Source organism: Phalacrocorax aristotelis, chromosome 3, assembly GCF_949628215.1.
Source record: "Phalacrocorax aristotelis chromosome 3, bGulAri2.1, whole genome shotgun sequence".
Taxonomy (NCBI): Eukaryota; Metazoa; Chordata; class Aves; order Suliformes; family Phalacrocoracidae; genus Phalacrocorax; species Phalacrocorax aristotelis.
Window position 1 is genome coordinate 51684722 of NC_134278.1, and position 22558 is coordinate 51707279.

Below are 22558 nucleotides of genomic sequence, written 5' to 3' on the forward strand. Positions count from 1 at the left end.
GCTGTACATAGAGAAGACCATTTAAAAAGAAACAATTCTAAACTTAAGCACTTAGTTTGAAACAACATTCCACTCTCGATTTCTGTGTAGTACATCCCCTCAAAATAAGACCTTAGATTACTGGACTGGTCAGAAAAACTAAAATGTTGCAACCTCAGGTTCTGAGGGAGAGAGATATGCACATCAAATAAAACAAACCAAAGGCATTACGCCCTTCATTTCACCTAATTGTATCTATGTAACTGTATTCCATCTATATTCCATCTCTCTTTATTGCCTCCAAAAGACAAAGAGAGATTACATGTAGACACATGTAAAGGAAGATACAATCTGAACAGCGTGAAATATTTTGTACAAAAACATAGCTGTAAACGGGGTTGGGTTTTGGCTTAAACAGGGTGTGCAGTTATGCATTAAAGATTGTATCATAAAGCAAACATGGTAAAAGAATGTTTTATGCATAGCCTGAATTTTGGCATTTTAACAGCTTTTAAAATATGCTTGAGATGCAAGTAAATGTTAGTATATAAATTGCACATGTATTCTGAATTTCAAAAGACTTGCAGTGAATTCTGGTACCACTGACTGCAAATTCTAGGCAGTTTCTGTTAATCTAAGCATAAGGAGTCTTTTCCTCAACTAAATGTTAAAATTATGCACATAATCAGTACAACATCTGTTCAGAAAAAAACAAAATAGCTTTAGTTTCTCTTCCACTTTTTACTTCCTGAAGGCAAATCAATTGCACAAATTTGAAGAAGCATTTGATGAGCTTCCATATATACGACCTTACTGCAGTACGCGCTGGGCCTTGGTAGCATGAAACAAAAAGCAGCTTTTTTTAAAATGATCAGAGGCTATCTCTGCTGAAGTTATAGGAAATGATGCCTAAAAAACAATTGCCTTGAACTGTCTTGTGGGAAAAGTCAGAGCAATTGCAATCCCCATTACAAATGCGACCTCTCGAACACTCCTCTCTGAAATGTATCTAACCTAGCCTTGAATTCCCATAATAAAGGTTGCAACAGTACCTAGCCTAGGACTTTTAAATCATCTATAATCCCAATTTCTAATGAATTTCTAACCTATCTATAGCCAAAGTATTTAAATAGAATTTGCTGGATGCATTGTCTGAATGTCCAATTAACCTTTCCAGTTAAACAGTTCTCTTGTGTAACCCAACTCCATTCACCAACCTCATTCTCCTCTGCCTTTTATCTTGTGATTCTTGTTTCTTTCCTTGGTAAATGTAAACCCCGTTGCCTATCCTATCTTTCCAATGGCATCACTGCTGTTCACATGGAGGACTTTTTATCCCTATTTCTCTTGACAACAGCTCTACTGACTTTTCCACAGGAGTCGGAGGAGAGGGCTAAATTGCTAAACCCACCATGGTAGCTCAAAAGCTAGCTCCACTTTCCTCTTGAAGGCTCAGCAAGGCAATACTCACAGAGCTGCTGTGCTGCTCTTTCCCAACAAACCTTGTGAGACATACGGTCAAGAGAAACGGAACACAACCACAGGATCCCTTAAGCCTATCAATCCCCTCTCAAGAGAACAGCTTCTTGAGGACGAAGTAGCTAACCATAAACTAAAGCAAGACTAAAACAGCTCTGAAAAGGCCTTTGGACTATCTTGGACCACAAAAAAGAAAAGATTATTCTGAAATGTAACCTTTGTCCCCCTATTAATGCAGACAAATATGGTCAGCAACATTTTTTAATTCCTCTTCTCTAGTTTCATTTTAACTGTTTCCATCAAAAGACACAACTCGTTTTAAAAATAGCAAAGCAAGACCAAATTTAACAACTTGGGCTATTGTTGCAGTATGCAGAACGCCTGAAATCAGGATTAGAAGACCTCTAGCAAATCAGCAAATTTAATCCTGAGAAGCTGTGCAGTTACATCTTCTACTATCTAATAAAAAGCCACATACCTGGAACCACAATCCCCAGGATCTGCAATGTCTGTCATTATGCATCAGGAAATTGCAGTGTCAGATAGCCCAGTTGGTATTTCCCAGACAGAGGAAGAATTAAATAATTTCAAACTCCCATCCATTCACCTTGAGTTTCTTAATTAGCTCTCAGAGTACAACAAATATCAGGTTCAAGAGCACTACCCCGGCTTATGATTTTGATCAGGTCTAGCTCATCTCTGTGCTAACTGCTCCCTTGAGAGTTTTATCTTATCTCTTCATGAATGCTTCTTGTGATCGTACTTCAATAACCATTTTGACAGACTACTCCACTGTCAAATCTTTCTTATGGAAAGTTTCTCCTTAGTCTAATCTCAATGTCCCCTTTTTCAGTGTAAGACTATTAGCAGCTTATAAAACATTCTTGTGCAACCTTGAATAAATCTTCCTTGTCTTTTATCACTTTGTTGTACAGAATTATCAGTTATCCCCCTCTAGTTACTTTCTAAAACTATATAACTTACAGTCACTCTTTCATCATTTTTCCTTTGTGTCCTATTGAACAGTTTCCACTGTATAAAAAGCAATAAAGGATTTATTTGAAATATCTGTGTCATGCCATATTTCACCCATCTTTCGAGGGTTTAACTTAGAACTAGATATAACTGATTCTTGTAAAAATATTCTTCCATTTTCAATGTTATGAAAATCTTATTCAGTTCTACTTAATAAGATGGAAGAAATCTACTCTGTAACATCACTTTTCTTACCTAATTTGCAGCACCTATGCTAAGCAAACACAAGTGAAACAGAATGCCATGTTTACATTAATAGACATAATTTATGCTGTTTACAAATTAATTTAAAAATAAGAAAAATGTTTTGACAGCAAAATGGCCATGTTGTTGCAGAATCCTGCAGGATGGATTGCACTACAGTTTTTAACCTCTAACTGTTCAATAAAAAAAGCCGTGGCGCAGGCAGGGGAAGCAGGAATAGGGAAGAATAAGGCATGGTGTGAAGCTAGGAAAGTGTTTGGCAGCACCAGTAGCTGAAGGAATCCCACATCCTTGCCAGCACACTAATGGGCTGCTCCCCTGCCTGTAAAAACTACGTACTGCTCTCTCCAGTAAAATTCCACAATGGGCTGGCTAAACCTCCCTCTGTGTGTGTATATATGTATTTATGTAACACACACAAAAAAAATCCCAACCTGAAAGCTCTCTTTTGCCGTGAAGGCAAAATTCATTGCTGACTACACTAGTGTTGTAATAGCATCCCCACTGATGACTTTTCAGCTATACTGAAAAGCCCAACCTAGGACTTTCCAACCTAGCCCAACAAAGTGGCCAAGAATCTCCTGTGGGTAGGAAGCGCATTTCTTCTAGAAAGACCAATTGCGCAGCAGTCAGGAGATTGATTAACTTGCATAGTTATCAAAAGGAGATGATTAGGCCATTAATGACAATATCTAGAAAGCATGAAAAGTATGTAGGGAGGATGATACATGAGATGGGAGACTACTATAGATGCATTGAACTTCACTTGCCAGAAGAGCTGAAGATTGAAAAGGGACAAAGAAAGACCCAGTCCCAGCATCATGGTAGACACAGGTTTGCTAGAACAGAGGTTGGGGCAGCAGACAGTGCTGAGCAAGAAGGAGCATGAAGCTGCTGCCTGCTCTATTTCTAGCCTGGGATCCCTCCCTTTGGACATTTGGGTGCATGAGTTTTATCTCAGCTCTCTTGCTGTGACCGTATCAATGCTCTTCCTCAATCTTAAAACCCTGGGGCTGCTTCTTGGCCCGTGCTCACGAGACAGCTGAGCAGCTTCTCCTGCCTTTGTGGGAGGACTTGGTGCTGGGGGAACACAGCTGCTCCTGCTCGGGGAGCCTGGAGCAGCCCCTGCGGCACGCTGTGCTGGGGCAGGAGGTCATGGCAGAATGTATACAGGTCATACACTTCAGTGACCCTGAGGCACAGGTTAAAGTCTATACTGTCCCTCCTGCCTACTGTAAATTATTAGCATTTTTCACAAATTCTTAATTTAAGAACACCAGACTGGTAAGAAACTCTTTTTATTACTAAGCTTCAATCTCTCTATTGCAGGCAAACATGTAATATAATCTTTTTAGTAAACTCACCAAACTCCATTTTAAAAGTTAGATTTCCCTGAATAAAGAGATACTGCTGTTCATGCATCAAAACGCTAAGAAAAAAGCATTGCAGTATCAATAAATGCTATTGAAAGTCATGAAAGAAAGCAAGGCTTCTTTCAGCAAAGTCTGTGACCTATTTTCCTGGACTGATCTGAAAAAAAGGCAGTTTTTGGCAAAGGTATTTTATATGCCAGTTATCTTCACATACACACATCAGATTATGTACCACAAATTGTTGCAAGTAGTAGTTTTCAATGCATCTTTTACAGATTTTTTTTCTTTTTGAAAAGCATGCTTTTTTAATAACTGTGAACATGATGACTGTCCTGAAAGGTATGATAGTCTCTTGCAGTGTTTTTCCATCTCTTCAGTGATTTGCCATGGGAGATAATTATTTGGCAAGTACATTTTGTCACTCTTGCCAGGGGTGTCAAATATAGAAGTCAAGAAGACTTTGTAGGTTACTGCTCCAGTATAGAGACTCTTAATGAGTGCCAGAAGTCAAATGAGCATAAAACTGTCTCCACAAAAGCTTGAGCAAGACACAACATGAAAATGTTTCAGTCTTAACATATTTCTGTGAAACTTCTCCCCAGTTATTATTTTTTGTCAATTTACAGCTTACAGTAAAAAAGACTTTTACATTTTCAGACTCTTCCACACAAGTTTTAAGATTTCACCAGGAAGAAAAGCAACTGATAATATCATAATGCCAGTACCTGAATTGAAGAAACATTCTTCCATAAAGATAATGAACTAGGTCTCAGACCACTGTTGCTCTAGCTGTAGTCTCATGGCACAACATACTCTGTGACACTGTCACTGTGAGGTATTTCCTCCCTTCTCCTTTCCCAGAGTTTGTTCATCCCCTGAGACATAGTACACTCTACCCTCAGCTGCACTGGTACTTTTTATGTGGACCGGCTATGAATTTTATCTGGGAAACTGATTTAACTAAAAAAAAAAATTCAAAATAGATTATGATTTTAAAAGATTAAACCAAGCCAGATGAGCAGTTTGATTCAAGTTGTATTGCATTCATACAAACAGTCTGCACTGGTCTATTTGAAAGGTGGTACATCTGGCAGGCAAAAATATCTGAAGTGGTCATTGCTGCATATGTTAGAGAATAAATCCCCAGCCTTGGAGTACTTCTACCATTGTCAGTTATTGCACTGTAGAGATGGGACAAAACTCATTAGTTAGACACTAATTTTATGTTAAGTAAAATATGTTTTTCGTAATATTTGTTTCCTTGTCTGTCCACCAAAGAGAGGAGAGGGTAAATTACTATACTCCTCCAAAGCCAATACAAAACATTAAAAATCCTTTCAGTGTTGGATAGAGTCACGAGGTTGTACTGTGATTAGCAAAAGATTTGTACTACTCCACAGGTTTTACAAAAACTATTTTTACTGTTTGCCTTTTCAACCACCTTGTTAACAAATTGTGTAATCAGAAAACATAGAATGTTTTTGTTGTGCAGTGTACACTCAATAGGATGGCTTCAGTGGAAAGGAATTTCCAGATATTTACTATTTCCGAAAGAATGTGTGTTCAGTAACCACTTTCACCTCTGTATTCCATCCTGGGTTTTTTTAATGTGAGAGAAGCCATTCAGCATTCTTTCCATTCTAAACCAAAAAGCTGTGATGCACTTACACATTTATATTTTCAGAGGAAAGGAGCTGAATAAGACTCAGGAGCAGTATTTTTGCTATGGTGCAGAGATGCAGATTTGGAAGCAGCCTTAAATATATAACAGACACTGCCTTATTTGACTTACAGTGTCAAGAGTAAACTTCCTTGCCTCCTAAAGCTGGTTTAAACTACACTAAGACTTGGTCTCAGCCCACATGAGCAAAATGGTTATTTCCAGAATTTGTTTTCGGAGGCAGAAGATGCTGTGTTTGATTTCGAGTTTAAACATACCAACAACATGGATGCAACAGGAATAAGAAAGCCTGTACAGATCAGGAAGGCCCCAGGAATAATATATCGTCACTGGTGACAACGTGTGCCTCAACATGCAGTCACCAAACAGCAGACACTTACCAAATCATTCTTACAATTGTCTAAAACTGATTCTCTGAGCAATTGTAACATTAAACTTAGGCATGTTTCCCTTTAAGACAAGCCCAGCATGTATCCACCAGAGTCAAGAAGAAAAATACGTTGGCTGCTCACTCTTGCACCATACTCTAGGCTTCTTAAGTGCAAGGAAGATAAATGCTATGTAACCTGCCATGGAGGAATCAAGCTACGAATGGATTATCTAGTGAAGAGAGAGATCTACAAGACCTGCCTGTGTAGAAAATGCCAACCAAACATCTCACTTGCTTACTGTGAGGAGAAACTGCAGTTTTTCTCCTTCACATATTTACAGTAGCTATCTTATAACTAGTAGAAATAAAGCAATAAAAGGGAGAAAAAAGTGGAAATTTAAAACTATCATTGAAAATAATGGTCAAACATTAAATGGTGCGCAATAATTTCTAACCTTCTTCTGGTCAGCTTTCTTCTTGATTATCAAAATCAATATGAAATAAATTCTTGTAATTCTGGTACGTTTGCACCCATACAGGTATCAGAAAAGCAGTCCTTGAACTTGAGGTCGTGGCCTCAAGTGGGGCTACAGCAGTTACCAGTGGAGCAGCAATCACAATGGGAACAAGGCTGACAAGCACAAATGGACTGCGATTGCAACAGCAATTCCATCACTTTTCAATAGCAAAGATGGAGTCAGTCGATTTCATTCTAGTTATCCACTTGTCCTTTCTGCTTTATTAATGTCAAGAGTATATACCAGGTAATTTAATTTAAAAATAACACAATCATGCAGTTTTTAAGTTATTTAGGTTTGTTTTGGAATTATTTGGATCAGTGCTGAACACAGCAGAGTGGTTATGCTCAGACAGTAGTAATACTTCAGGCTCTACACATTCCAGGAGCAGATTTTTTATAAAGATCTACCATTTAGAAAATTAGCATGTACTCTGTCTGCATGATATATTAGTAGCATTACTTCTCACAGGGAAAACTCAATTCCAGTATCTTTTATAACACTTGTTTTCTTTTTGGGGACAAATGCAAATTAGGTATTTAATTCCCTTCCACACTGTAGTGTTTCCATCAGCTTATGTAAGCAAATCATTTGACATCATAATCCTTAAAGTGTCTAATAGAATTTAAATGTTTTTATTGAGATTCCATCTAATTATAGACATAGGCAGTACTTCATGTATAAACTGTTAGATTTCGTTTTTCCTTCCCCATTTAGGAAATCAGATGTTTTCCGCTGTTTACCTTGATGACATATTGCACTGTGTTTAAACTATGGAAGCTTACATTTATTTTATCTCTTCTTTTTCCTGTCTATAGTCCTGAAATAAAAATCCTCTGTTTTCATATGAATTGTATTCTTACTAATTCGTTATTCTACTTACATATCTCTATTGCAAAACTCTAAACTTGGTATAGCTGAAGGTACAAACACATGGATTGAATACCTACTTTACAGTGGTGAAAACTGTCAATTCCAAAGCAACTAGCAATCTATTCTTCAAAGACTATTTTGCAAAATAATTAAGCCTTACTGTTGTCATAATTAAATGATGCTTCTTAGGAACTTTTTTTGTTTGTTTGTTTCCTATTCATAGCAACACCTAAGAAGAATTGAACGCAACAGCTCATTTTCAGTCTGAATTCTACATAAATTCTCTTCATGCCATGCCACACTTATTGCTAAGCATACAACCCATGGCTTTAAATTTCTATATTGGAAATTTAATTTCTCCATGCTTGGAAAATGGTTCTAAAATCTCTCATTCTTCTAGGTTTTTGAAAGTTCTCATGAGAAAAGTTAAAACAAGTAAGAAATCTGTATAATTAATTAATTTAAGCACACTGGACATCACTCTCCTAGCACGTTTGTAACCATTACTGCACATACTAGTATCTTCTGAGTTTTCAGTTAGAAATAATGAGTATTAACTCTGTGGATCAAATTATGTTTAAACCATTTCTGTAAATATTTGACAGAAATGTCATGGAATCTTGGGTTACTCCATTGTTTCCTTCTTCCTTCATATAAGCAATAATTTTACCCATAGCATCAATTTTGCAGTCTAGAATAAGATTTGGTCCATTTCTTTGGGCTACAAAAAGCATTGTATTACCTGGATAATGGTGATACAATTTTACTCTCCTTGGCTCCATTTGCAAGTCTTAAAATATTGTTTTGTTAATTCTGACTTTAACCACAGTGACTCTTCATCAAGAGCAAAACAGAAGAGCTGAAGCAGACACCTTTGTCTTACTAGCTTTTTTAGGAATATTTCACTAATAAAAAAGAACCACTTAACAAGATGTTACATTTAGGGAATTGTGTCAGATGATACTGTGCCTTTGAAAATTTGAGACAAAGTCAACATACACATCAAAGCATGGCTTTAGGAAAGGCAACTCAGTTTCAGCCAGAAACTGAGTTGTCTTCGCTGCCAAAGACAATACAGCAAGTTGTAATTCTACAGTTCTACAACTTGAAGAAAGGGAGTTGATATAATGTTCAGTTTGGTATAGTCAAAGTGTTGTCTTCTGTTAAACTTGTTTTTCCTTATGTATGAATTGTTTAAGTACATCCTTATTTGGCAGCTGTGTTCTACATTCCAAAGGAAAATAGCCTCCACACCAACAGCTTTTCTCTCTTTGTATAACAGAATAGCTTGTATCTTCCACAGACTTTGTTAAAGCTCAGTTAGGACACCAAAGAGGAGGAAGACATAGGTCCTTCCTTCCTCTCTTCAGGAGTCTGCACTGACGATTCACCAATAGTTCCTCAGCTAGGGCTGTTCAGAGGATCTTGCAAAGTCAGCCAGTCTGTCCCACCCGTGTTCCTTCTCAGCCAGGTTAGTAGCCTGACAGGCCTATCTTCTCCAAGGCAAGGCAGATTATCTCTAAACCCACATAAAAGAAGGTGGAGACTCCCTTTTTACAAGGAGTCACATGGAGAGGACAAGGGGGGAATGGACACAAGTTGCTCTTGGGGAGATTCCGATTGGACACCAGAGGAAAAGTTTTCACAGTGAGGACAGTCAGCCATTGGAATAATCTCCCCAGGGAAGTGGTTGACTCGGCCACGTTGGACACCTTCGAGAGTCATCTGGACAGGGTGCTGGGCCATCTTGTCTAGACTGCGCTCTTCCTAGAAAGGTTGGACTAGATGATCCCTGAGGTCCCTTCCAACCTGTGATTCTGTGATTCTGTGAAGGTTATTGAGCACAAGAGGACTTTAAGCTTCTTTTGCAGGTTCGTAGCTCACATTCCCTCGAAACTGTTCCTCTTCTCTGCAAATTTGTAACCCACTCTTTGCTTGGAGGTCTTCAACCTGATCTCCCCAAATGGTCATGGGAATCTGCCCCATAATAAGCCTTATTAAATGATTAATTCCCACAGGAAAGCTTTTCAGTTTGTTTTGTTTTGAATAGCAGCCTGGTCATGAACTTCTGACCAATTTTTGTTGAATTGTATCTCCTTCCAGTTTCAGTCCTGGAAATTGGTTTGGCTAACTTGTGTCTTCACAGGACAAGAAAAATATTTCTGTTTTCTCTCCTCTGAGAGATTTACACATTGTAGAATATATAAAACAGTATGAAATGCCAAAAGTTGATTTAACAGAGCTTGGTTATTTGACATACTGCCTTTGATTCAAAATAGACAAAGAGCTTTTTTACAGCCTCTCTAAAGAAGGCAAGTCAAAATCTTAACAGAGTTATTGATCTTTCCAAAGAAAATATATTTTCTTTAGTTTTATTGGTTATTTGTCTCTTTCATGACCAACAGAGTAGGTTATTCTATATTGCTCTTGATTTCTTAATGGAAAGTAACCTTTTCATTTCCTGCCATTCAAGGAAGATGATTGATTCTACTACCTTTCTCTTTTAACTGTTAAAATTGGAAGTAATTTAAATGAAAAAAAAAAAACACAACAGATTTGACTGTTTCCAAGGCTAAGAGTGCACTTTGACCTCTTACTAAATATATTAGGTAATGCTCCTTTACCTGCTACTACTTCCACAGTACTGTCAGGTTTTTTCCTTGAGTCTTTCTCACATGATAGTTCATACAAGGGAATGATCTGGAATAATGCTGTTTTCTAACCTTACATAAATATTTACAAGCAATATATGGGTTCCATTCTCTACAAGAATCAAATAAAGCAGTGGGATTCTGCTCAGACCTACCTGAATTCTTCTACATAAATCTATTTTTGTACCAACTGTCCCCTCTATTCCCCGTGAATAAGTGAGACAGAACTGAGTTTGGCTACGCTGACCTGCAAAGGATGACAGTTCTCCCAAGAGCCTAAAATACAAGTGTAAATGAGATGAGGTCCCAGTTGCTCTGACCCTGGGACTAACATGAATTATCTCTCTCAGAAGGGTGGAGCTGTAACAAGTTTATGATATTTCCCAGCTCTGCTGACCGGCACCAGTTCCAAATATACAGAAAAAAAATCCAACTAATAATGTGTTCTGGAGTATAAGCCATGAATACAAATTATTTAAATGAAATGCGATCTCATCAGTATAATTTCAGCATATATCCAACAGCTCTGTGTCAAACAATGTTTTTGGATATTGCTTATCTATTATTGCTCATTTTCCACCTTTTGTATTTGACTTGTATCAGACCAGAAGGCTGTGCTGCCGTTCAGCGAGACCTGGACAGGCTGGAGAGTTGGGCAGAGGGGAACTTAATGTTGAACCTAAAATTCAACAAAAGCAAGTGTAAGGTCCTGCACTTGGGGAGAAACAACCCCAGGCACCAGTACAGGCTGGGGCTGAACTACTGGAAAGTGGCTCTGTGGAGAAGGACCTGAGAGTGCTGGGGGACAGCAAGCTGACCCTGAGCCAGCAATGTGCCCTTGTGGCCAAGAAGGCCAATGGTATCCTGGGATGCATTAAAAGGACTGTGGCCAGCAGGTCAAGAGAGGTTATCCTCCCCCTCTACTCTGCCCTAGTGAGGCCACGTCTGGAGTACTGTGTCCAGTTCTGGGCGCCACAGTTTGAGAAAGACAGGGAACTACCGGAGAGAGTCCAGAAGAAAGCTACCAAGATGATCAGGGTACTAGAGCATCTCTCTTATGAAGAAAGGCTGAGAGACCTGGATTTGTTCAACCTGGAGAAGAGAAGACTGAAGGGGGATTTCACCAATACTTATAAATATCTGAAGGGTGGGTGTCAAGAGGATGGGACTGACTCTTTTCAGAGGTGCCCAATGACAGGACAAGGGGCAATGGTCGCAAGCTGGAACACAGGAAGTTCCACCTGAACATGAGGAAAAACTTCTTTACTGTGAGGGTGACAGACCAATGGAACTGGTTGCCCCCTGAGGCTGTGGAGTCTCCTTCCCTGGAGACATTCAAAACCTGCCTGGAAGCAGTCCCGTGCACCCTACACATCTGATGCTGCTGCCTAATAGTAATGCCTCCAAATAATAGGAAGAGGAAACCCAACTTCACCTCTTAATGAAAACATTTTATTGAGGAAAAGATTCAGTCTGTGATCCAATGGATGGTACTTCTAGGTTCCTCAAACCACATTTTCATTGTGTGTGATTTTCAGAGAACATTTGCTCCAAGTGAGGTGAGCATTATAGTTTGGCTGTCATGATATTAAGGTACATTAGGTCTCTAGGTAATTTCAGTATTTTTCAGAGACAGCTGAGATTTCTCTCCAAGTATATAGACAATCTGACAGATCAACCATCATTATTAGTACCTGTAAATCTCTGTCTTGTACAGGTTATCATCACACTTTTCCCAGTCTTGGCCTTGCAGCTGAGTCATAGCTGCCTCAGCCGATATTTTCTCTGTCTTGCTCCTTTTTCCATATTTCTGAGAAGTTGCTAATCCCATGTTCTTGCTCAGCTGCTATAGCTTCATGCTTCGAGCTGCCTTAAATGAAATGTCAGCTGTGTATGTATCTCAGTTCCATTCTTGTTGTATATAGAAAAATGGTAGCACAGAAATTTTCATAGCATGTGCTGAAGGCTTCTGGGGCCTTAGAAAAAGTCTTTAAATTTAACATTGTTTTCTACTTGTAGCATTTAACTTCCTGAAGTAAACTGTCTAAACGTTCCATGACTAAGCCCTTTTATAAAACTTTCCTTCCCAACTTTGAGATATCTTAGTACTGCTGAAAATCATGACTACTATGAGAAAATTATTGACAAAGCTTTTATAGGAGTGATATCCCAGTCCCGGGCATTGTATTACAGGGAACACACTGTGCAGTGCCTTAGGTATTTAATTTTCATTCCTACCATAATATTTGGGGATGAAACAGATGATATCAGCTCCTTGATGTGTGTGATAATTGCCTCATGCTGCCATAACTATGTCCGTGCTACAACTTTGTCTAAAAGCCACCCTGGGGGGTTGCCAACATTTCAGAGGTGCAGTCTGAATCTCAGCAGCTGGTTTACAAATCGTAATTGATTTACTAGCTTTAAGTTTCAGTGTTGCTTTTATTGCAGGTTTTAGCCTTAGAGAAGTAATGGATAGGACAAGTGCTATTTCATCCTGCTTTTATTTAGTTATTCTTCTATTATTGTAATCTACTTTTTAAACTACTTGTATTATTATAATCTACTTTTCAATCCAGAAACAGGCAGGGTGAGGTTGCCAGCGCATGCATGCAGCACACTTTTGTTTATGCAGATCCTGTACTAGACAGCCTCGGAGATGACCTGGATCCCAGCAAATACTGTTAGTAACTCTTACAGACCACACTGCTAGTGTGTTGTCACCATCATCCAGGAGCACTTGCCAGCATACAACTTTGGTTCTGAGTCTTGAAAGTATTTTTACTTTGGCCTAGTCAGCCATAGATAATGAGATCTTTGTTTAAGCTGCTAGAGTCTGCTCTGTGAAAACACACGGCCTGTCTTGCTTCTCCAAGGCTATACTATGATGCTATTCGACCAACGGGATCAAGTACTCCTTGCAAAATATCCAGACATGCCCTGGCCCCCAAAAAAAGGCAAAAAAATGAAATGTAGCCAAGTCCACTTATTTTATCCTATGAACATCTAAAATGAGCACAGGCTGATTCAGATGTTGCAATATAGCATAGTTATAAAGCTGAAGAACATTTATCATGCATTTCTGTCAAACACCACCCCTGACTAGGAGCCAAAAGAGGACTTAGATTTGAGATACTTCTGTCTGGCACATTCCAGTAAACACATACAGCTGTCCACTGATACATTTTGAAAACTGAATGACAGATATGTTGTAATAAACTTTTCCACCGTATAAGGTAGCCAGTATATGGAGAAGGAAAGTTTTTTGAAAACAATATCTAGACCACAGTATTTTGTTCATCTTCAGGAAAGACGCTGAACAAAGCTCAAACAAAAATTCACATTATATTGTTTAAAAATATTAATTTTGTCTAGGTTGTACTAATTTAACCTAATTTGTCTAGGATGTACCAGTATTTTAGAAAAGCTTGTAATGTTTCCATTTTCTAAGTTAAAGCTAATCATCTGTTCAAATGCTGAATATGATTGCCTGTTTCTCCGTAATAACTTGGAAAAGGAAAACCAATTTCTTTGCATGTCCAGCAAGTACACTTCTCTACTTGAAAAATGGATTTTTGTTGGGGAAGAACCTTTCAAGAAATCTGTATAATATTTGAGTTTGAAAAATCATTGCTTGAAAGTATTCTTACTTTCCTTTTGTGAAAAGAAGTGGTAAGCATGATCTTTGAGATACTTGGGACTCTTTGTTACTTGATACAAACCCAAGAATTCCTGGAAGTTACATGTACGCACAATTTGCAGAAGATGTAATCTGATCATGAGAGCTGTGAGCGATGAAACAAGGGAGAGGATAAGGGCATCAGCATGAAAATAGGAGCCTGGAAAAGTTCTGAGATGTGAAAAGAAGGCAGACCATTTAGGGTAGTACTTCAGAAGTGAACCAAGAGCCCTACAAAGTACAGAGAAGAGAAATGGTGTTAGCACTGAGTGTTCAGATATTGGTACTATGGCACTGACCAGCAGGTTCTGAGTTGTAGAATTCCATTGAAAGAATCTCTACAAAAGTCAAGCCATTTTTTTTACGAGCTAAGTATAACCTCTGGTCTATTTATGAACACTAGAAAAGTTCCAGGGAAATTAACAGAAAATCTTGAAACTGTTGGTCAGTGTATTAATCTCTACTAAAATCCATGTTTGGCTACAACAGGTGAGCATCCTATACAAATGGGCAGACTTTCCTGCTTCTCTCCTCCTCATAGCAGCCATTGCTAATCCTTGTATTCGTTGCTTCCAAAGTCCAAACTGTAGCAACTCCCCTCACCAGGCAACAAGTTCATATAAGATAACAATGTAAAGATGTTAAAAACTGAATAAATACACTAACATTTCAGTAAAGATAAAAAGCAGTCATTGTTAACATATTAGGTAGTAAAACTTCTAGCAAATACTTTCTTTACAAACCCAACATTTGAAAATCTGGATAACTTACTCAACTTTGTAAGCAATCTTTTAAAAGATTCTGGAAATACTTCATTACAAAACTGGGAAATAGTGTCAGTGACACCCAATCTTCCCCTCTCTCCCTGACAATTTTCACCACCTGCTTTTAGCTAAAGTATAAGCCCAGAATTGAAAACTGTAAATCACAGGGAAAACTCTACGTACCATGTAAATTGCATCTCATAGCTATGAGACATCCCAGCTGGGAAATCAAATCCTTACTCTCATGCACACTTACGATAAGAGGTACCTTACCAGATTTCTCTCTAGACAGCTATTCCTGATTAGATCATGTCTCCATTCAGCACCTGTCATGGTGTAGATCAGAGCTGCAAAATACATAGTGTGTTTCTCACCAGCAACCAGATAAGTAAGTTCTGTGTTCTGCTGGTAGATTAATGTCACAAAAGTTATTAAAAGTCCTTTAGTTTACCTGGGAACTAGATGTGCGGGCAGTTGGAGCCAGCCAGCTGGCTCCTAAGGCACACCTCCCTGCTGTGCACATGCTGTGCTACCAACCTTACGCCCGTTAGTCATGCCTCCCTTCCCCCAAATGGGGGCCTGACAGCAACGGCAAGTGGCTGACCATAAACGCTTTACCTGATGGGCCCCTGAGCAGGTTTGTGCAGTTGCTGTGGGTGGGCAGGAAGGGGCTGGGGAAGGGGCAGGGGGCAGAGATGGACAGCCCACAGGAACAGTCTGGCAGGAAGTATGCAGGAACTGCTGCACGGAAGAAGTGTGCAGCTCAATGCAAGTAAATTGGGAGCTTTAAGGCCTGGCAGCTCAGTAGAGGTGAGGCCACTTGAGGAGGACAGGACTATTTTGTCTCATTCACCTCCGCAATAGCGAGCAGGGAAAGACTCAAGAGCAATGTTTAAAACAACCCTCTTGAATTTATAGGCCACAGATGCCCGAATTCAAAGACAGGCATAAAGTCTTCCTTTAATGGCAAAGGAAACAGAAGCCATTACATTTTTATGGCTGTTCATGCATGTCTCAAGACCTCAGTAAGAGCTATAGCATCACTCAGACTTCTGAAGGACAGTCCGATGGAAAGCAAAATATTGTCAGTATCTGTGTGAATGTAAATTCTGCAAAATTCACAATCTTAATAAAAGTGAAAGGTTTCTGTATTATCTGTATATGAATAATTTATATAGCTATATCTATTATGTATATTACATCTACATAAAATGCATACATACTCTCTCCATGTATATATTTATACACACAAAAACAGCTGGCCATTCTTTACTGCATCTGTCAAATTTTAAGAAAATCAAAACTGTCTCAAAAGCCATGCTTGGATTGCTCAGAATCTGACTGTGGAAAATCTATAGAAACTACACGTAGTGCATAGGTCATAGGGGCCTTATAAGAATTGCATGAACTGAAGAAATGATCGATTATCTGTCAGTGTCATGATGATGCATAAATACAAACTAATCAGAACTAATTTCATAGTTACAGTTAAGAACAACTTCTTATACGAAGTATGATAATTTATCTAGCAGTATCAAGGGATTAAAAAGAGGTTTTTACCACATTTTTTAAATAGGTGCATCTACCTATTTTAAATATATGCATCCACCACTACTATTATATATATATTATTATACTTGTTTTTAGCATGTGGTCTTTGAACTCTCTAACAGTCATGAGTCTAATACGACTACACAAATTTTGGTAGCCTGCAGTTCATCTCAAAGGTCCTAAACCTAAAGCAACCCCTATTGAAGTGCATCTCAAATAATCTGGCCCCTAGATGTGAGGTTATCACTGCAGAATTGTTCTCCCTTTCATTGCTAGAAGTAGTTGTGAAAACTTTATCTAAAGTATTGACAAATGTTCACCAGTAGGAAATATACTTTGGTAGTTAGGAATAACTGCTTTCCTGTTATTTCAGTATTCAGTGTCTAGTGCCTGCTTTCCACAAAGAGCTCACAAGACAGAAGACCAACAGCACCAGCAAAATAAACTCATTGCTCGGATTTCTCTCCTAGTTCACACAGAACAAGGTATTTTCATTGCTGACCTGAACTGGTAACGAACAAGATATTGTTCAGATAGCTACGCATGTAAGTCACAACTTAGCAAAACATGTAATTTAAGCATAGGTCCCAATTAAGCAAAGAAAAAGTCTTTCCATCCCAACCATCTGCAGAGGCTATTGATACCCAGCACTACTGCTTGCACATGATATTAAGAGCTTATTCTGCTATAGAGTTCAGGTGTGCAGTTCCACCATTAAAAGGAGCTCCCAGGCTTTGTTCAAAATGCTGCTTCTGCCTGCCCCGGATAGAGAGGAGATCAACATTGCGGGCTAGGCCACTGGTGACTGAGCCAGAAAGTGCAACATTGCAATTCAAGAGCCTGAACTTGTAGCCAAATTGTGACCCATGGGTCTATGCCAGACATCTGCTCTGAGGAGTATGCGCCTGCAAAATCCACGCTGATCAGCACATCATGAAAGTACAGGACGGAATCCACTATGAGTATGTGTACCTCTTAGTCTTCTAATTCATATCTTTTAAAATTTCGTTTCCTTGCCAAATGTTTCTTCTCCATTACCTGCTATAAGCAGTCTCATACACCAGCCCTGCATCCACAGCTACAGAAGCATACATGCACACATCTGTGTATCCCATTGAATAAACGTAGGGCTGTATACACACACATCATAGCCACAAACCACATCGAAGAAAACTCGCCACAATGCATCGCACCATTTACCACACACTTAATCACATGCAACAAGCCCAACCTCAGTAAAACCACGCCATCTATCGCACACAACAAGCCTGTGCCCCTATGCAGAAACCACCTGTCTGTCACGCAATACTCCTATACATACTGCTTGTACCCTCCTATCACCCCTGAAGTGCCCAGGCTGTCCCAGGGCGCGAGGCTGTGTGTGTGGGTGCGTGTGTGTGCACGCTCACATGTGCAAGAAATGCGCGAAGTGTCTAAGAGTGCACGTACATGAACGTGTGTGCCTGCGTGCCTAAGTGTATGAATGCACACAGTGCCTACGGGTGTGTGAGCCTATGTGTGACCAGGTAGTGTGCAGCTGCATACGTGACCGTGGCATACACGGAGATGTGTGTGCATAGCGTGTGCAAGCATAGGCACGGGTGTGGAAGACTGTATATGGTGGTGTGGAGAGTGCCACGAGTACACACATCAGTGCCTGTCTGCGTAGTGTGAGTTTATATCCCGGAGTGCAGTGTCTGTGAGTGTGTCTCAGTTCCTCTGTGCCTGTGTGTGCGTGTCTGTCTGTGCAGGCGTGTGTGTGCGTGAATCCCCCCACATCCGTGCAATGCCGTGAGCACACGCGATGCACAGTGATGCCTCCCTGTGTCAGCCCCACTGTGCGCCCGAGTCCCTGTGGGGGTAGCTGTGATACCCTGCCTGCGTGGGTGTCCCCCAGTCCCTGCGTAGGGGTGCGTAAGTGCGAGCGTGGCAGTCCCTCTGTCCGTCCCCGTGCGCGAGCACGGGGGGCAGCGGGCCGCAGCCCACGGGAGCGGGACGGGACGGGGCTGCCCCGGTACCTGCCGAAGTGTCCCAGGGAGTCGAAGAGCCTCTCGGAGCTGGGAGCCATGGCGGGGGCGGCAGCAAGCAGGGAGATTCGGTGTCGCTGTCCCGGCGGTGCGGAGGAGAGGCACCGTCCCCTCCCGCCCCGTCCCGTCTCCCCCGCCCCGTCCCGCCCCGCCCCGTCCTGTCCCGTCCCGCGGCAAGGGCGGCGTGCGGGGCCCCTCAGCGGGCGGGCCGGGGTTCCCGCCTAACGGTCACCGCCCCAACGGTCGCCGCCTCGCCGCCAACCGCCCCCTCCCCGCGCGGAGCCGGTCCCCGGCGGGGCGGGCGGGACCCCCGGCGGCCCTCCTCGCCTCAGCGCGGCGGGAACACCGCCCGCCGAGCCGGGGAGCCGGGCGGGCTTACCTCGGCGGCGCCGGCCAGGGGAGTAATCCCTGTGCTACTGCTTCAGGGCTTTCGCTCCTGAGTGAGCGGTTCAGCCCCTCGCACATCACGAGTGCCTCGGACGCTCCCCTCAGAAAGACGGGTCTCTGTCTCTCCCGCCGGACAGCATCTGCAGCACGCTCTTCTTTTCCCCATTAAAATTAAATTAAAGGCGGCGATTATGTGCTTAAATCCTCCTGTGACAATCATTAATAATCTGATATTTCAGGCTCTAGGGTATTTCATATGGACGTTTTCAATTAAAGGAGGGTATAAACAATTTTTTCCCAGGACATTATCCGAATATTAATGAGAGTCATTTTTAGTAGCGTTATAATCTGTTCTTTTATTTGGATATATTACTCTGCAATTACGGGGGTGTGTGTGGGTGTGGATGTGTGTTCCCCCGAAGTTTTAGCACACAATGTAAAATAATATTACCATTTAATAAAGGTAAAATATGTAATGTGTCCCATACCTGCATGACTGTCATTAGTACTCCAGTTTGTAATGAAGCCTCAAATTATATTTGGACCTATTTTTCTGTATTACCCAGAGTAGGCCAAGATAATAAATTTGAAATTGTTTGAGGACTAGCAAAGAGAGTTACAACAGCAGACCTTTGCAATTAACTTACTGGTAGGTTTTGTCAGAACAGATATGCTCTAGCAGCTCAGTCGCTCTGGGCTGAGAGTTAGGCAAGACACAGAAAAAAACTGTTGCAGGTGCAGCTCTCATATTTAAGGTTTTTCCTCCCCAGAACACTTGATTTCCCTTCTCAGGTCTTTGAACCCAAGTTCAAAGCTGTCCCTGCTCTGAGTGAGGAGATGGACCAGATGCCCTCCCAAGTCTCTTTCCAACCTAAATAATTTTATGAATCTGTGATGAAAGACACATTTCCAGCAGATTGCATGAGCTCTTTCTGTAGAAAAAATAGTTTTTTCTGTTGAAAAACATGGGGGGGGGAGGCGGGGGGAGAGAAGCCAAGTCAATTCAATCTTACTATAGGCATACTTCAGTTTTTTAGGAAGCACAGAAAAAGCTGAGAAGTAGGTTTACTATTAAATCACTGGAAGTCAACCTTCCCTTTCCAAACCTGACCCAAATACTTCTACTACCACACGGGCTGCCAGGCTCCACTGTTTCTTAGGGAAATATGCCTTTAAGAGGCTCTAGCACCATGCAAGCGCCACAACTGTTCCTCTGCGCAGAGCAGGTGTTGGGGCTTCAGGGTGACAATCTGTTTCCAGCACAAACCTGGAAAAAGCAGATGTTTATCAGGCTCCTCGGCTCCAAGTGACTCCTGACCCAACCAGCAAAATGAGCAAGTACCACATTACACAACTAGGAATCTGAATAGTAAGTTCAGCAGAGAATTGCTCCTCACAGCTAGTGTGTTGTTAGGCCCCTCACCTCACCCAACAGTTCTGAAGGCATTGCTATGTTTGACAAAGCTCCCTATATGTCTCTCTGCACCTGCAAAGGACTATTTAAACACTGAATCTAGAGTTTGTTACTGTTACTTTCTTCAGATATGTGAACCAATAAGTCTAAGGACAGATATGTTTGCTTTTGGTAAGAATTTTTTAATTGCATGGTTTTTACGTTATAAATGTCATCATTAAATTTAATCATCTTTTTTTTTTTTTCCCTGGAGAATGTTTTTCAGGTTTGAAATGGTATGTACTTGAATGCAGCACTGGTACTTTAACAAAGCATTTCTTTCTCCAAAGAGCCACACTAGTTAAATGTTATTTGCAAAAACAAACACCAATGAATAGTAAAAGTTCCAAGTAAATATTGCATTGCTGACCATGTGGCTGTTTTTATCGTCTTGCCTCCTACGACAAGTAAATGAATTAGTTTTCAACACCATTATGGTATAGGGAAGATCTATTTTTGGTGTAAAAGTCAAGCAGGAAATAAATAAATAAATCCCTTTCAGTACCAATTTTTAAACCTAAAAAGATCCATAAATAGTTTTCCTTTGTGGAACCTCTCCCAGGCACTCTTGCACACATTTCTTACTATGTTTGCCTCTGATAATATCATGACTTTACTGCCTGTATCAGGGTAAAGATAGGAAATTTGCATTCTCTCCTACTAAAGTTAATACCAAGCACCCACATGCTGCACTTCCAACAGTTACTAATGTAATGCCTGCAATGTCCACTCTCTTAAACATGTGGTGGTCACAGATTTGCCTTGCTTCTTTCAAGCCTCAGAAGATGCACTACATGCTTTAAGCCTGCCTTCCTCCTATCCTGTTACACCAATGCTGCATGAAGTAATAACTGTGCTTTTAGTCACTATTAGTCTCACTGAGTTGTTTTTCACCAGTTGCCTAGAAATACTCATAGCACTGTTCACATACAGCACGCAGCTCCCTTTCCAAAGGATTTTGCTGTGTGCTAAACTCTTCTGCTACGGAAAATACAGGGAACATCTCAAGAAGAAATGAAAGATACCTATAATTAAAATGGCTCAAGATGAGACAATCCACATCCAAGCTCTACTTACTTCAGAATTTTAGGGATTTTATGAGCAGAAGGAACTGAAGGGAGGTTGTGATCCCTTTCCTATAATGTCTTTGGAAACCACTGGGATGGGAGGATTGAGGGTGTTCACAACAGACAACACTCTAAGGTATTCCAGGGGTTTAAAGTGTTGGTCTTTTAATCCCACAAGGGGAATGCTCAAAGGCTCATTGCAAAAAATTTCACTTACAGGTTTACCCTCATTTCTGGCACTCACAGGCAAGTTGTTGGTTCAACAGGGACTCTCAATATTGCACAATCCTTGAGGGAGAAGTGATCTGAACAACTTCTAACTGGAGAAGAGATGGTTTACAAAATAATCTCTTTCAGGTTGTCGTTCCCACTAGGAAAAATTTAGCTTCTACTGGTAAGGGCTGTTCCTGGCCCCCTCTTTTGTAAGTCAAATGACAGCGCCACCAGAATATGAGGGGCATATGAGGGACACGCCTGTGATGGGAATTTCTGTACGTGTTCTCATATGTTCATATGTGCATGCTGAGCTTCAAATTACAGCTGAACCCTAAATACCAAAGTGGTGAGGACAGAAGATAACTGGTAGTGTTGCCAATCCCTCTCCATGGACACAGGTAACAACTTCTTAAAGGGAGCCAACTTCTGACCCATCTGTTTCCCCACTCCTCTTGACAAGGCTTGTAACACACAGATGAGAAGCAGTATTACAGGGAGTGCAGGAACTGCAGCTGTGTCAAGGAAGAAACACAGATGACCTAACTACTGCCACCAGCACTCAAGTCAGGCACATGGGTTGAGTCCATCCCTGAGTGGTCTCCAATATCTGCTTTTATCACACTATGAAAAAAAACTCACTGAAATCAAACACAACATTGCTTGAACATAACCCTCTCACCTCCTGTTTTGAAGTTACCAACTTCCCTTCCAGGGAAAACCTTCAGGACTGTTGCAAGAGCAATTATCAATGAAAACACAATGGAAGCTTCTAGAAAGCAAGCCCAAAATGGGTCTTATTTGCATAAGTGTTTGTCAGCCATTGTTGAAAAAAGCTTGCAGAAAACTTGTCTTTACAAAAAGTAGGGAAGTAATGCAGGTGTTACTTTTGCCTCCTGGAAAGTAAAATAAGGCATTATGTGAGTTTTACTCTGGTGGCTTGGGGGTTTTGCAATTAGATTGCAATAGCTTGTGCGTCATTATACATTTAACAGCATTAAAAACATCGTCAGTAGTGTAGCAAGTAGGTTGATAAAGAGGATCAGCATGTACACCCAGCTGTGCAAAAACTTTGGGGATTCTCCTGAACTACAAGGAAGGAACCCTGCAATTCTCTGTTTTCTCATGACAGTCCAAGGATTTTCTCATCAGCCTTACAGAACCAGAGCCACAGCAAGGTTGATGGGAGAGTTGTTTGTTAGCAGCCACTACAAAACAAATATACTCCATATATCTTCTTTTCCCCTCTGCTGC

At 40.7% G+C, this 22558-nt stretch overlaps 1 protein-coding gene across 2 annotated transcripts in view; it reads right to left on the reverse strand.

The window, feature by feature from the left end:
• SLC22A16 (solute carrier family 22 member 16) overlaps positions 1-18338 on the reverse strand; it is a 33720-nt gene extending 15382 nt beyond the window's left edge. For both annotated transcript variants that reach the window (XM_075087445.1, XM_075087447.1), the window contains exon 1: positions 18176-18338. In XM_075087445.1, the coding sequence (XP_074943546.1) occupies positions 18176-18225 (50 nt within the window). In that variant the 5' untranslated portion in view covers positions 18226-18338. The remainder of the gene's footprint in view (positions 1-18175) is intronic.
• Between the last annotated feature and the right edge of the window lie 4220 nt (positions 18339-22558).